This window comes from Gymnogyps californianus, chromosome 5 (genome assembly GCF_018139145.2).
Source record: "Gymnogyps californianus isolate 813 chromosome 5, ASM1813914v2, whole genome shotgun sequence".
Lineage (NCBI taxonomy): Eukaryota > Metazoa > Chordata > Aves > Accipitriformes > Cathartidae > Gymnogyps > Gymnogyps californianus.
The window spans coordinates 29325048-29341217 of record NC_059475.1 but is presented as its reverse complement, the minus strand read 5'-3'; the positions used below and the strand labels follow the sequence as shown (position 1 = coordinate 29341217).

General features: G+C 43.8%; 1 protein-coding gene across 1 annotated transcript in view; it reads left to right on the top strand.

The window, feature by feature from the left end:
- Window positions 1–437: 437 nt before the first annotated feature.
- Window positions 438–16170, top strand: part of RPAP1 (RNA polymerase II associated protein 1) — a 42492-nt gene continuing 26759 nt past the window's right edge. Inside the window, exons 1-7 of the mRNA XM_050897577.1 lie at window positions 438–472; window positions 5243–5467; window positions 6453–6601; window positions 7164–7256; window positions 8618–8798; window positions 10824–11000; window positions 14011–14217. Coding sequence (XP_050753534.1) covers window positions 5278–5467; window positions 6453–6601; window positions 7164–7256; window positions 8618–8798; window positions 10824–11000; window positions 14011–14217 — 997 coding nt within the window. The 5' untranslated portion in view covers window positions 438–472; window positions 5243–5277. The remainder of the gene's footprint in view (window positions 473–5242; window positions 5468–6452; window positions 6602–7163; window positions 7257–8617; window positions 8799–10823; window positions 11001–14010; window positions 14218–16170) is intronic.

Below are 16170 nucleotides of genomic sequence, written 5' to 3'. Positions count from 1 at the left end.
GATCTTACATTTACATAGATGTATTTCTGTCTGTGCAGACACACGCTATTGGATGCAGGTGCCCTATATTTAGATCCAACGAAAACGCCTGGGAGAACCTGCACTTGGACTGCACAAGCTGAGAGCGAACCTGGAGAGGTAGTTCAGCGGCGGGACTTTCTTTCACGAGCACCAAGCCGCCAGTAGCAGCAGGCAGCCTCCCCGCACCTTCTCCCCGGCCAGCGGGGGAGCCGGCACGGGACCTTCCTCAGACAGACCGTGCCTGCTGGGCTGCTCCACGCACCCACCCCACGGGGAAATCTCCGGGAAACCGCGGGTGAAACCCCTGAGAGGAGGGAACATGGCGCCGCCCCGCCCCCGCCGGCGGAGAGGTGCTGGCAAGCGCAGACGGAAGTGACGCCTTGCCGGGCGGAAGTAACTGCCGCGGGGCAGAGCGGAAGTGCTGGCGGTGCGCGGCGCGGGCCGAGCGCAGGTGAGTCGCGGCTGGAGCTGTGGGGGCAGCGGGGCCTTCCCCCCCCCCCCGTGGGGGTGCAGGGTCCCCCGGGATGGCGGCGGGGGCAGGCCGGGCCCCACTCGGGGCAGCCAGCGGGGCCCCAGGTCTTCGCCTTTACTATAGCGTAAAGAGGAGCGCGGCTTACAGGCGCCGTGTGGCCTCCGGGGCAGCGGCCGTGCCCGTGCCCCCCGGGCGCTCTGTGCTGCAGGGCCCTGCTTCGCTGGGTCCCTCCCCTGAGCAGTTCCCCGTCAGGGAGAGGCCTCGCCAGGCCTCTGGGCCTAGCCTACGTCTGCGTGTTTAAGACTTCGATTCAAACTCGTTTAGGGAAAGCCCATGAGGGCTGTGAATGCGGTGAGAGCATCGGGACACATCAGCTCTTTAGTTTGTTAATAAAAGCTTGTTGCTTTTAATTTTATTTTGTGCCATGCTGGTGCCTCTTTATTGCAGGGACTCTTCAGGCAAGCTGGGGACAGCAGTGTTTCTGGAAGCAAGGTGCTGTATGCGTGCACATAGTATGTGCCTGACAGGCAAAGTAGCAGTCACTGAGTCTTTCATGATCAGCGTGAGATGTGGAGCCTCTTTGATGAGACGTTCTTGCAGTGTTTGACTGGGGTTTTCCTTCTGGGAGGGGGGTCTTTACAGGTATCTGCCTTCTCTATAGCAGATAAAAGTTGCTGCCTGTCTTGTCAAGCCTTAGACTGTCAGTCATTACAGTATTGTGTGCAGGAAGTGTTTTTGTGACAGAGCAGAGCATGCACATCACCATTTTGCAAAGTAGCTAAGAATCCTGAGTGAGGCTTTCATTGACTGCTAATCTAGAGCGGAAAAATTGTACCTTTCCATTGACTGCTGAACTGCCTTGGAGAGGCCGAGACGTGACTTTTTGCTTCTCCTTTTAGTTCCTTACCTCAACCAACAAGGTCTGAAGAAATACGTTAATTTGAGGCACTGATTGTGACAGCAGGGCCTTGTATTCTTCTTTGACCCAAATCTGATGATAACTTTAGTAAAAGAATGTGAAGTTGTAGACTTGAGGATGGGGAAAAAAAACGACAGGGTTCAAAAATCAGTGGGTGTCAGAGATGATTCTTTGCTTTTACATGTACTTGCTACCTTTTCTTTTAACTGTGTCTAGTTCATGGCTGTTGTTGTGATGTAAGTATCTCCCTTGGGCTGAGGGCTCTGCTGCTGCGGAAGAAAAATGCATTGTAAATGCAGATGAGCTAGAATAAAATAAAAATCATAATGGTATTGCATTGTATCAAGTAAGTACTTTTGTTTGTAGCCTGATGGCACCTGTAAAAACCTTGGACAGGAGTGGAGCGGTAGTTTGCTCAAACAAATGCTGTGCCTGATTCTTATGTTGTTTTATGTCTGCTGAGAGTAGTGCTAGAGGTTGGTAATATATGCCTCAGAAGCTTAAATGCTGCTTCTGGAAAGCATTGGAAGAGCATTATAGACCTCAGTTTCTCTGTAAAGTAAGTGCCATTCTCTGTGATACGCTGGTGCTGCGTTAATTGGTGATTAGAGTCCCTTACTGTCCTAACTGGCCTTCCTTCTCAGGCTTACACTTGAGCTGAAGTTGATTAATCCAAAAGTGTGTCTTGGCACTTGAAGCAGTCTGTGGCTTTATTGCCTTCTGTGCTTTTGCATCTTCTTTTAGTCTGACTTAGACCACTGGTCCCAGCTGCATTTGTAAAACTTCCTGCAGCACTGATGGGCTTTTCAAACAGTATCCATGGAAAGTCCAGAGTATGACAGAAAACTATTTATTGAGACTTCTAGTGCAGACAGGGGATACAACGGCAGACGATAGTGTATTCACATAATAATCACTGTGTGCTGGTGTGTATAGGTGCTTGTGGTCCTTTGACAGCATTTCTAATCACTTACATGGATTCCTAGGACAATATTTCTAATCACTTACATGCATTCCTAGGACAATATCCTCAGCGGGTTGCATATGTTGGCTAGATGGTGGTCCACCTAGGCAAACAGTTTGTGTGTGGTTAGCTTTTAATTAGGCAGTTGCAAGATTGGAGATAACCAGACCATAGGATGCTAGGATTAGTGCTGATCATCAGTAGTGTGTTATTTTTCTTCCATGTTTTCTCTGAGCTCTGGTGGATAAGAATTACTCCTTATGATGACCAGGTGAGTGTTGCTTAGATGGCTTCCAGGGGGCATGGGAAAAGATATCATTAGAAAGCAAACTATTTTCACTACATTCTGTCTGTCTGCAAGTCCCATAGGTATTTAAGCAATTTCTAGCTCGTTGGACTGCAGAAGGACCAAGTCAAAGGCCTTGGTTGTATTAAATTTCTAGACTCGGTTAGAACATGGAAAGAACACATTTAAAGCTTTTATTTATTTTTGCACCAAAATAGTGCCCACCTCTGTATTACCATCTTGTAACTCTTTACATTTGGGTGGCCTCTATATCCATACGGAGGAAGGAGTGACTTTGAGGAAATGGTTCCTGGAACAACATCTAAGCTCTTTACACAATGACTGCACAGTTGGCTTCTTGTGCCTGACAGTTCCCCAGACAAATGAAGGCAGTTTCAAGGCCTGCTATATTTTTTGATTAACTTTTTTAATATGCAGGGACTTGGACAAGTGTCTGTATATCCCTGCGTGGAAGAGGCTTATTGCAGAAAGATTAGCAGCACACTTTGCTTATAACTGGGTGTTTTGTGTCTGTTAATCCTAGCATCATCCTCATTTGGGCTTTGAAGCCTGTGATGATAGGGCATGAAACACTTGGCTTCTGATGCGTGTGGTGCTACTTATGCATATCAAAGAGGGACCTACCAACTGAAGTATGACTATTGGAGCCCCTGTTGTGGCAGAAAGCTCCATAAATAAACAGCAAGTAGGTGTGTGCTTATGCTAGGAGTGTGCAAAAAAAGGAGCTGTCTGCAGAAGTTGCAATTTCTGCTGTGTAGTTGCAAGGGGACTGGGCTGAAAGGGAGTGTTTCTGCATTCTCAGCGTCAGTCAGAACCACAATGACATCGCAGGTGTTTTTGTGTTAAGTCCTTCTCCGACAGTAGCAAGGCACTGTAGCAGGGTGCTCCCTCCCTGCCCTGAAGTAGCCTTTGCTAGTGGCAGTGTTCCACGGATGTTCTCGACGGTGTTGATAGAGAAGTCAGGCATGTTCCCTGTGTGCTGGGGGAGGGTTTTATTGTTCAGCGGGTACAGCGAAGTTCCTTGCTGCTGCTTGTGCCATATGTAGGCTTGGTGTAAATGGAAGTTGTTGTTCTGGGACTCTTGAGCTGACAGCTTTCATTAAGGTCAGTGTTTTGAGATGTCTGAAATCGAGCAACTGACTCGTGATGTTGGCATTGGATGAAGAGGTCTGGTTCCATATTCATGAAGTGCTGAAGTGAATGGAGTCCCTGGAAACTTTGAAACCTCTGAAAATCTACTTTGTTTTGGTACACAAAACTCTTAAGTCTGAATGGTTTTCGTCCAGCTTTTGCACAAAATGAGGGCAGGAAAGAATTCCAGTGAGTCTTACATGGTTGGTGGTTTTACACTAAAGCCTTGATTTTTAAAAAAAACAACCAAATGTAAAACTCCCTGGACCTCTTTGTGCTCTTGGAACCTGCAGCATCACATTTAACCAACCTTGGTCAAGAATGAGATCCCTGAAAATAGTATAAATATTCCAAGTGTAGGTCGTAAATACTGCATGAAGTAATTCTTGTGTCTGTTAGTATCCTTCCCACAAGGTATCTCCCCACATATTTTACAATAAAGTATGATAATAGCATAAGACAAAACATTGGCTTCAGGGCAGTGGCTGTGCCTGCACAATGATTGAACTTTGGTTTGGTCTGAGATTAAGACAGAGATTCACTTCCAAACTTTGTATTTTCTCATGCATACAGCCTATCCATATGGCAGATAATTTAGATAGTTTTAAAAATCCATATCCGCTTTCCTTTCCAACTTCACAATAAGTCATCGTTGAGTCCTGATGGGCTTTTAAAAGTGGAAGAGATCAAATATGTACAAAATATTTCAACATACCACGTGTGGGAGGGTGTCAAGTCTGTAGCATTAGTGCTGATCAGTGATTCAATTAGTGTGAAATGTATTTGCAAACACTTTATGCACAGCGATATGGGAGATTTGAGTGAAAAGGAGAGCAAACAGAGTCAGGGAGAGTGACTGCATTGTCCAAATCTACGAGGACAGGCTCTTGCATCCTGACAAGGATGCTAATGCTAGAATCCTGAGAAGACTGTATGCTGGAGGGGGGAGGTTTGCATCCTACTGTGCCTCTGATGTTCTTGGTTGGTATTGATAATGGAGTAAGTCAAATCTGATGTTCTTGGTTGGTACTGATAATGGAGTAAGTCAAATCTGTTGTCTTGGACCAAGTGCTTCTGTGGCTTTGCAAATCCAAGGCTGTGTTGTTGGCATTCTGGCAGTGATGCACTTGTTGGCTGGCTTTTTGCTGGATGGATGCCATTCTGCTCCCAGCTGGCTGGTAGACCAGGTGTTGGCTTGTCTAGTAGCGTGTTGTTCAGCAATGAAGAACAAGGTAAACATTTTGTCTGGGACTCTGGTACAACTAGTTATGTCCTAGGGTGATCCCGAAGTAGGGTGGCTGCAGTATGTACAGGAACAGTGGACTGGGACAAAAATGAATAGTTTTCCCTTGCTGTCCCCATCCTGTCCCCAGGAAATTCAATTCTGTAACCTGTTTTCCATGTGTTCAATGTGTTCCATGTGAACAGCACGCAGGGCCAAACTGCAAGAACACGAAGGCAGGATGTTGTCGAGACCAAAGCCTGGGGAGTCCGAGGCAGACCTGCTGCACTTTCAAAACCAGTTTCTGGCAGCCAGAGCTTTACCTGCAGTGAAGACTGTGAAGAAAGCAGACAAGAGGAAGGGGGAGGAAGGGAGCACAGATGCTGAGAGACCCCTGCTACAGGACAGCAAGGATGTAGTCATGTTGGATGGTAATTTCCCTTGTGGGCTTCTTTGAATGACTAGGATTCCCTGTCCCTTTCACTGTTCCTCGGTGCTTGCCTTTTCACCTCCCTCTCCACCCTGTGTTGCTTTTGCCCTGCATGTGTGTCGTCCTTGCAGTATTGATTGTTCTTAGCCTTGTTGGAAAATGCACTTGTCCAATGTTACTAGCATCCCATAGAACCACCTTTCCAACACATTGCCTTTGTCTACACTTATCAACTGTCTGTGGTATCTTACCAGCCTCAATGCAAGAGGTGTTTTCTGTGATTTGTACCCATTGCACACTCACTGCTTATTTTGCCATCTATCCAGACCCTGTTCTCAGTGTCTTTGAGATTTAGCTCTGCCAACAGCTCCAGCTTTCAGCCAGCAGATCTGGCTTGATAAGGCTCCTTCCTGTGGTTTTGTTTTCCTCCATCAGTAGTAACTGTAACACTTCTGTTGTGTGCTTAATAGTCTCAGAAGCTCAAGGTGCTTTTTTAAAAGCAACAATTTAAATCTTGCAGTGCTTGGTTCCAGGTAAGGAAATATGATCCCAGTTTATAGATAGTGAAAAGGAGGCCTTGACTTGCTCATCATCATACATATCACTCACTGTTAGAGCTGGCAGTGGAAATGTGCTTTTCTGTGCCTGAACACAACCTGCAAGGACACTATTTGTTTCTGTACAGCCTTGCTTCTTCCCTTAATACTTACAGTCAGGCCTCAGTACCCTTTCCTGCTTATGCAGCTCTTTGAAAAGACCTTGGTGCCAATACGTAAATAGTAAAATTCTTGAGCGTGTTTCTCTCCACTGCCCAGTGCAAGTCAGAGACAGAGGACTCTTAATTGTCTTATTGCTTCCTCATCTTCTTTGTTCCTCTTCAGAGCAATAATAGGTGCTATTGGGGAGCCTTGGTCTGGTACCTGTTGCACAGTAGTTATATATGAGTAACTTGACTGCTTTTAATTCTTATTATTTCTCCTGCCCAGATTTTCCTGATATTCTCCCAGCTCTGACTCCAGCTCCTCCAAAAAAGTCCAAGATCAAAAGTGCCTGTGTCCACTTTGAGGATGAAGATCCAGAGGAAAGACTGGAGAGTCATGATCAACACATTACAGCAGTTTTCAGCAAAATTATTGTATGTCTGGTTTTTATGTGATGGTCTAGTAGTTTTTTTGAATGCTGTGAACTAAGCAGTGGACGGGGATGAAGGGTTCTGTTGCTGCTTTTTATTTCTACAGTGTAATGAAGCAGTTGTAGCACTGTAGACCAGCGTCCTGGAGCACTTTGAAAGAAAAAGCTCTTTGGGTATATTTTTGCTGTCAATTAAATATGGGTTTCAATCTGCTCTCCTGTCCAGACTGCCTACAGGTCACACTGCTTGCATGCAGGCATGTGCTCTAGTGTGGATTTGGGTGTTTCTGGACTCTCTAAGGGGGATATTCTCATTGCTCTGCATTGGTCCAGGTTTTCCTTTATCTGATTCTTTGAGTGGCATGTGAAGTTTGGCAGCCCAGCCTTTTAGAAGATAGCCTCACTTCGGCTCTAAATAAGCACAAGGTATTCTAAGCCTGACAGCGACGTAGCAGAAAGCTTGTGAGCTGCGGAGCTGAGAGATTTTGCGTCCACTCTTCGCTAAATGATATAAACATGTCTGGCTGTTGTGATGGTTTCTACAGGGTTTGAATTTTTTGCTGCAGGAACGAGACACAAGTGCAGTAGCAGTAACCATGCCAGTGCCCACAGGAGACCCATTTCCAAGGACATTTCACCGCTTTGAGATAAAAAGTGAGGTAAGATTGAGAGCAGCTGTTTTATTTTACCTTCATTAACGATTAAAACTTCCACACAACAAAGCCTAATGCTTGGTGGGTGGCAGGGCTCAAAATAAGTGACTTGACATGCTGGAGGTTATAAACTAGCTCAACATATCTCTGGCATTGCCACCTTAGTGTAGGAGAGAGTTCTTCTACCAAGCTGCCATCAAGTAGGCACTCCATACCCTGCGGTTAAATAACATTGGAATCCTTTCGGTTTAGGAAAAAGGTGATCCCCTTCAGCTAACTTTAGTGAGGTGGATCGATTCTGCACTGCTGTGATAGAATTGATCCTGTTCTGCTTGTTTTTCACTGAGGAACAATCTCTGTTAATTTGTCCACCAGATTTCATTAATGCCATACTTACTGAAGTTGCACCTGATTTCTCCTGGCATGATGTTTGAGTATGGTTGCACAGATTATCTTTTGCAGCTTTTTGGATTTTGACGTAATTTTTTTTCTGAGGCTGTAAAACTGGAAGCCATGGCTGCTATCAGCAGTCATTGCTGTAGTAGCAAGAGCTGCTAGCTGAGTGGGAGTCAGATGCTGGGAATTGGTATGTGATGGATAGCTGTGGCTGCTTTGAAGAGGTAGCTTATTTTGAAGGACAGCTTTTTTGAAAGGAAAGAGTAATACTTTTTAAACTACCAGTTCTGTTTACCTGATGCAGGAGTGCACAAACCAGCTACCAAATGTTCACACTGCCTTTTAAGCTTCTTCTCTGGACTGGGGACAAGCAAGAGGTATTTTGCTTAGTCTGCTTTGGATTTCCTGTGCATCCTGTGCAAGGCTGTTCAGAGCCATGCCCTTCCATTGCCTAGGCAAGCAGCACAGTAATTTAGTCAGGATTATTTTAGCACCACTTGCCCACTTCTTACTGTGTAAATCTCTTCACCCTGCTGCTCTCTAATCGCCTTATAAGAAGCCTATTCCAAGCATGTGGTGAGCGCGGTGCAGTACAGCCCCATTTATCCTCAGAAATGCAAAGTATTCAGCTATGCATAGTTTCCAAACAGCAGGAAAGCTGGAACTGTTGTGTTTTGTGATATTTTAGGTGTAGTTGCCTGGCTTGAATTCACTTACAATTAATCATCTTCCTTCTCTAGGTAGCAAAAACATTCATGTTTTTGTCTCTCTGTCCTAGCGTTAAACTGTGTGTTAAAAAAAAAATAGCACACGCACGAAAAAGGGCAGGTGGCTGCCAGCAGCTTCTCTGTGTCATGTCCCAAAGTCTGATCTGAGGGTGTCTTTAGGATCAGATCTATACATTTGTTAGTGGCAGGTGTGCGGGGGAGTCTGGAGAGGAAAGTGGTGACACATGGCTTCCCTGTTTGCAGGTGAAGGTGGGATCTGGAAGAAAAAGCATCTTTGCGCAAAAGATGGCAGCGAGAAGAGCTGCTGAAAAGGCAGCAACAGCTCCCTCTGCTGCCGAGTGCGTGCAAGTAAGATCAGCTGCTCCGGATGCCCTGGATCCTGAGGGATCAGCAGGAGAGGCACCTCTCCGCAGCATCAGGGACAGTAAGTGGAGAAGGGTCTGCTTATCTAGCCTACCGTATTTACATAGCCTTAGTAGCCATAACATCAGTGCACCTTATTTTTAAATTAGAGTAGCGCTGTTCTCCTCAGTTTAGGAATCTCAAGGTCACTTGGAATGTCTGTGGTGTGACAAGGATTTGAAATGGTCTGAGACCCAAATTAACGTTCTAAAAATTGGGTTAGCTTTCTCGCTGATTTCCTGTTTGCTTCACACAGGGCCAAATAGATTTATTTTTCAAGGTTCTTGTTCTCCTTTTCCTCTCTGTTTGTTATATGTAAAGTTTTTCTTGTTTCATCATTGATTTCCGCAATTTTAGCAAGAGGGTGGTTCTTATGTCTGATGAAGGTGTTTGAGACCACTGTGATGCAGGTTCTCATTCCTGCCTAGAAGCTGAAAGCTCAGTCTTCCGTCACCAGATCTGCTGCCATGAGACTGTGGCTTTGCTCCATAAGGAATGCTGTGAGGCAGTGCTGATGAGTCAGTGCCACCTCCAGCAGTTACTTGTCTGACAGCAACGTGACAAGGAAAAATGAAGCCGTTTCAACTGGTACCAGCATCTCCAGGCTGCTTTTTTTTTTTTGTCTTGGGCAGTTGTATTTGCTTAGGACCACCATGTGTCTGGGTTTTTCCCTGACACTCTCTTTTTCACATTGAAATAGAGGCCAGATGTCATTAGAGGGTTATCGCCATTTGGCTAAGGTCTCTGTCTGCCCTGACCCCTGTCAGAGAATTGGTAAGAGAACCCCAAGACATGCTGTGCATGCACAAATCCATCATCCAGGTCAATATATTGTGCTTACTGTATATCCTGTTACAATTGTGCATGTGTACTTCTGTCTGAGAAATCTCAAAGGGAAATACAGCAGTCCTATAGCTGTGGTCCTCTTGAAGTAGAATGCTTCTAAAATGTGGTAGCACAACAGAGGGATCAAAAAATGGCTTGGCCTCTTCAGCACGGTTGTTGCGGCAGGATCCCTAGAAGCAAGAGGAGAAAAGGGGGAGCTCCATTTCTTGTAGTAACAACGTGTTTGTGCCTAGTAACCCTCAGCTTAGTTGCTAATGGTGGGAAGCTTACTGAATCTTTTACCAGGTCACTGTCTTCTCATCTCTTTCTGCTCAATAAGAAAGACAACTGCTGTGGAAATGACGTCAAACCTTACTGATGTTATGATGAGTGTCATTACTGCTGTTTGAACAGGGGTTTGATGCTTTCAGGGTTGGCTGGTTTAGGGTCATAGGGATATTCGAAGTCACTATATCGACCATGTGAACAAAACATAAGGAATAAAGCCACTAAGTCAGATCCTTGTGTAGTGGGCTACAGGCCAACTGGAGGGTCTCACTCTGACCAAAGGAGCATGTTACCCTGCTGCTAAAGTTAAATGAAATGAGCCTTTAAAAAGGATTTAGATCAGGTGATAAAGGAGACTTGATTTTATTAGGGTAGGAAAAATGCTCCCCTGCTAGAACTTCTAATATGTTTAACCCTTAAAGGTGAACAGAGGACAAACATGCCTGTGTTGAGAATGGATCCTGTATCACTCTGGAAACTAGTTTACCTAATAATTCTCTGTCTCACTCGACAGATATTTGCTAGGTCATGGTTCAGCTGACATAGAAATGTGCATTCAGCTGTTCTTGGGCAGAGAAAGAATCTAGTATTCACTAACTTGGAAGAATGCTCTGACTCATCAATTGTGAATTATGCTCCAGTTTACCTTTTCTTGCTGTTGCTTTGCGTTAAAGAAACAAAATTCCTTTCCCCCCATCCCACCTAAAGAAACAAGGTGGAAATGATATTTTGTTGTGACATGGGATGAAAGCCCAAATATTTTAGTTTTGTTTGAAGCTAAACTAAACTTCTTTACTCCTATTTTAACTTGGCTACCAAGGTAAAAAAAAAAAAAAAAAGAAATTATGCAAGCCTGGTAATGACAAAATTGAGATGCATTCATAATGCTGTAGACACTTAAATCACTAACTGCTTTCTCTGCTGGATCTTATAGATAAAGCTGATGACTTTTTGACCTCTCAACGGCCTTGTCTCATAACGGGAGAGGGTCTTGGAAGCCAAAAGAGTGAGCAGGAAGCTGAAGCTATTCACAAAGAGAACTTGGAGAAGTTGCGGTCCATGTCTGAGGAAGAGATCCTGCAGGAGCAGGAAAGGCTTCTGGCTCAGCTCGGTATGTGCTTCCCAGGGTGAATTCTACAGATGTGGAAGTTTACTGCATGTGTAGGTGTCCTGAAGTCTTACCAAATTCACAGATCAAAGATGGGAGCTTGGGATTCCTGCTCATTGCATATGTGGATAATCTAGCTTCCATGTCATGTCAGTAGCTTATGAGTACGAATTAAGGGTGAAGGAATTAAAGAGCGCTTATTCCTCAGTGAGAGGGGGCTTAGCTTAAGTCTGTCTCATCTCCCCTTTGCTGTGGGATAAGATGGTCCATGCACTCTGTTACTTTGCACACCAAATACCTGGTTACATATACATGTATTGAGGTCCTAAAATGTAATTCTCTGAAGCAGATAAGAAAGCAAAGCTATTCTTAAGATGGCTGTAGCAGTGCTGAGGTGAGAGAGAGCCCTTGGTCTTCCCCTCCAAAATACCTAAGACTTGGGCCAGAACTGTCAGTACCCAGATAGGGGAAACGTGTGGGCATGTGGGAGATTTCAATTCAAATCTGTACTTGGTAGAGCAGAAGAACTTACAACTAGTCTTGAACTTCTTGAAAATGTGTTTTAATTATCTGGCTGTTGGGTGCAGGCATTCTGGCAGGGGTCTGGTCTCTGGTGTGGAACCCTGTCTACAGTGGTGCTCTGGGAATGCCTCTCACTAACAGCTGATGACAAGATGGGGGAGAACACTGTGTGTGGTATGTTTGATAAGGCTTTGTGTGATCTAGGGCACTGTAAAACTTGTTGGTGTTGGTTTCAATGATTTTGTATGCTCAAGAAGAGCAGACGTACAGATGTAGGTGGTAGACAAGCATTTTTTAAATTCTCATGATTTCAGATTCTCTAGCATCAAATTTAGGCGTGAGTGGCATTTTAGATGCATAAGTCTTTTGTGGGTTTAGCTTAAAGATCATATTAATGATCTTGACTTCATTGCAAGCAGCATGGGTATAACTGGAAAGGTGGCAAAGGAACTGTGCAAAATAATTGCGGACAGAATGTTTAGGTACATCCTTCATTCAGAGAGCTGAGCTCTCCAAACTACCTGAAGTGGAAAAAAAAAATCTTTTTTTTTTAACTTCACTGCTTATAACAATGGCATGTGTATGAAAAATACCTTGTTTATGCACTTTCTTCTTGTGACTGATTTGTGATCTTTGCTTCTTGTCCCCACCACTCCGTCCTTTGGGATATTAGTGAAGTGAATACTTAGGGAATTTAAAAAGGATAGGATATATTTTAAGTATTTTTGAACAATAAATTATTTTCTAAAACAATGTATTTGTTTATATGCCCTGTGGGTTAAAATTGTAGATCTTCCAGTCTTTGAGGCCTTAAGGAAACTGGAGTAATTTTGGCGTTCCCAGAATATCTGTGGTTAGGGAGTTATGCATGATGAAGCAACTCCTAAATTGCTGGCTTACAGATGAACTTGGGAACTGGACAGGTACAGAGGTGTGGATTAAAGAGACTTTTTCTCTGTATTCAGGAGTGTGAATGATTTGTGGGTGTTTAATGCTGCCCAGTCTCTGAATTAACCTCTTAGTTATGAAGCAGATGAGACTCCATGGTGTGGAGTATGAGGATGGGTAGGCAATTCCATGCTGGGCAGTGTCTTCAGGGTCTTATTGTTGATACTGTTCTAGTTTTGCCCATGGAGATTCTGGGCAAAAGTAGGCTGACTTTCTAACGTACTGTGCACAGATTGACATAATCAGTGACTTATTTGTCACTGTTTGCATGAAATGATGAAATAATGAATACAGTCTTTTCCTTGCTGTGTACAGTGAAGTGTGAGAAAGTGAGAGCTCTACTTGCATTCAGGAAAAAATATGCGTGCTTTAATGAGACTGGGCTGAATGCCTCTCCTTCGCCAAGGGAGGTTTAAACTGCATCATGAGGAGAGTGTGCAGCAATCACAAGTGTGGAATAGATCCCTGCATCCTCTTTGAATTAACTGTTCAGAGACATGGGAGTCGTTTCCTTTTTGGGATGACTTCTCTCAGGCACAGAGCATTTCTGAATTGTTTGTCCTTTGTCCTCCAAAGAATAAATAACCAATGTAGGTGTTACGTTCTGTTACTTTATACATCTCTGATGCTGCTTATTAGAGTATCTCTACCTTTTAGAGGCACAGTGCACAGGCTTTTTCTGTTCGCCTCTGGCATAAGCATCCCAACACCATCTTCTAGATGAAGAGTATTCAGAGAGAAGGTGTGCTTCATCAAAAATGATGTGGGATATCTGTAGCAGATCTGAAAGTAAAACGATGGTCTCCTAACATTTTCCTATTTTAGAGCCACAGGAATATTATCTGTCCTTCAAAACACCCCTACCTCCCAAATGTTCCTCTTCCTCTCCAAAGCGTGAAGAGAATGGCCATGTCTGTTTTCTGGATGTTGTCAGACCATAATTGACTCTCAGGATGGGGAGTTAATTCAGAACAAACAAGATCTCCTTCTCCTAACATACTATCTAGTCCATGCACTGCAGCTCTAGTGCAATTCAGTAAAGAGCAGGTAATTCTTTTTGCAGTGTCTGTTCTGTGTATTCTTGTAGCGTTCAGGTTGATGCCACTGAGCGCTCCACAGGCAGGGTAGGCAAACTGTCAGACCTGGGTTCCTCCCATAAATCACAGACCAGATTTCTCTCCACAATGAATAGTCTTGTTTGGATGTGCCTTTTCAGTGGCAGTGAGGGGGAAAGAAACAATTATGTCTTTATTTGTAAGCTGGGAGAATAACTAGAATTTTTGTCGTTGCTTTACCTTAAAAGACATTTATCAGCTCTTTCTCTGGTGTTGCCTCACCAGTCAGTTGTACCCAGCTTATGTGCTCAAGAGGTCATAAAGCAGTTAAGTGCCTCAGTTTGAAAAGAAGTGACAGTTGGTACAGAAGAAGAGGGCATGTGGAATGGGAATGAAAAGACTAAAACATAAATAGCAGAAGCTATAGGCATATCAAGTATTTTGAGACTTTCTCACTTCTCTGTCTGTCTCTTTGTCAATACTTGCAGATTCCAGCTTAGTTGCTTTCTTAAAGTCACGACGTGGTGGCAATGAAGGCCAGAAAAAGGAATTCAAAATGAAACAGAACAGACCAGAGGAGTCTGTGGAATCTCTGCCTGTGGCTCAGCATGGTGTAGGATCATCTCTTTCCATGCGGGAGTCAGGTCTGGAAGAATCTGTAAGGAAGGAAGAAAATACGAAGGTAGAAATCACAGGTAAGAAACAAAGTGCGTGTCATTAATGTTCTGAACATAAATGTAAGGTTTGTATGGTGTTTGCATCAATCCAGATTGGATTGATGTGGCACTTTGTTAGTTATCCAACTCAGAATTTTATCATGATATTTAAAAAATACATATATTTTGGGTTCAAGAAAGAATATCTCTGTTATTTCTAGCTGGGCTCCATAGATTAGAAGGGTGATACACCATGTAACGGAGGTGAGCTATTCAGTGGGAGGTCTTGCTTTGTTTTTGAAATTTGTTCTGAGGTCTCTGAAAGGAAAATGTGTTTTAAACTAGGCATCGTTGCTCTTCTGTTCAGTTGTGTGAACAGGGAAATGGAAGAGTGTGGTAGTGAGATTCAGCTGCTGCTTGAATAATTTCTTTTAACTGGGACTGGTTGGGGACAAGAGGGTGTTGGGTAGGTAAGAGTTAGTGATTTGCTCACAGGATAGCATGGAGATGACAGTCAATCTCACTTCAGGGAAATTGCTCATATAGCGCACATATGTCTTATCATGATACTGCTCCTAATGGTCCCACTCTGTGGCTTGTATCTCAGAGCCCATGTGGCAATTTCTACAGGATACAGTCCTTTTCTTTGTGCTGTGGATGGAGGGAAGTATTAAGGTGTAGAGTGTTCATCTGGTTTTTTTGGAAGAATTGTACAGAGCTGTTGCTTCTTACGACAGAACTCTTTAATACTCAATATATGCCTGTATGAGGAGAAAGCTGCTTTATCCCCAGCAGCTAGAGCAACCCATATACTCTCATGGCAGAGAAAAGAAGTGTTTTCCCCTTCAGCTTCTGCTCTTATTGTTGCTTTCTTCACTGCAGTTTTTTCTTTATCCATTTCTTTTTCTGTTGTGATTTTAGGCTCCCATTCTCATCTTCCCCACACTTTTGTTCGTAGCATGTCTCTCCCTCATTACCATGCTTCTCCTTCAATTTCATGTCAATTTTTGGCTGTCTCCATCTCTTGATCCTCTCTTCTGATGCATTCTTTGTGTCCCAGTGCAACGTGCAGACTGATTAAAGAGATCTCTGAGTCACTCCTGGATTTCAGGTTGGTGTTTGCAAGAGATAACAACTGTTTACTATTTTCTTGATGAGGAAAGAGTCTGTGAGTGTATGTGTGCGTACACATGCAGGAGAAGGAAAGCTGATTAGCCTCTTATTGAGGAAGACACTTCACTGAACAGTCCTTTTGCTGTTTCTCCCCAAGTTTTACTTTTCCATGAATCCATCTTAATCAAAAGGACTATTTTTAGTTCTTTTTAGTTCCAGAACAATCGAGTGCATAAATAGCACCAGGTTAAGTGACATTCTTTTACTCACCTGGGAGCAATAGAAGCAGGTTGTTCAGCCTGTAAAGGCTGAACAAGGTTGTAGTAGTGCTGTTGGGAATAGCTCAGTGTTCAGAGCGTTGTGTGCTGACAACATCTTTTGCTTTCCATGAAAGACTGCACAGGAAAGGAGAAGAGGAGTTTTCCCAGGATATTTGAAATAACAAAGAAAGGATGAGCTGGAACGCAGTTATAAAACCAAGGGCAGCCTTTCCAGCACCTGAGTTACGCCTGCAGCCCATCTTGGCCAACAGGAGATGTAAAATATTAATGTGTCATTAGCACTTGGTGTTGGGATTTTGCATCTGTTTGTGCTAAGAAGTAAACTCATCATGAATAACCCAGTAGAAATGGTCATTCTGAATTTCCCCAGGGAGAGTATGATGACACAAAGCAACGGGATTGCTTAAAAGTCAAACTTGTCACTCTAATGAGATAAAAGGCTGCTGTTCCTAATAAACAAGATGGTGAAGCCTTTATCCAGCAACTTGTAATCTTATCAAATGGAAAAGTAAATTCTGACTCCGAGACAAAAGGAGAAGGAAAGCAGAAGGGAAGAGGTTGGGTGGTAGCCTTTAATATAACTCAAGTCTGAAAAAGT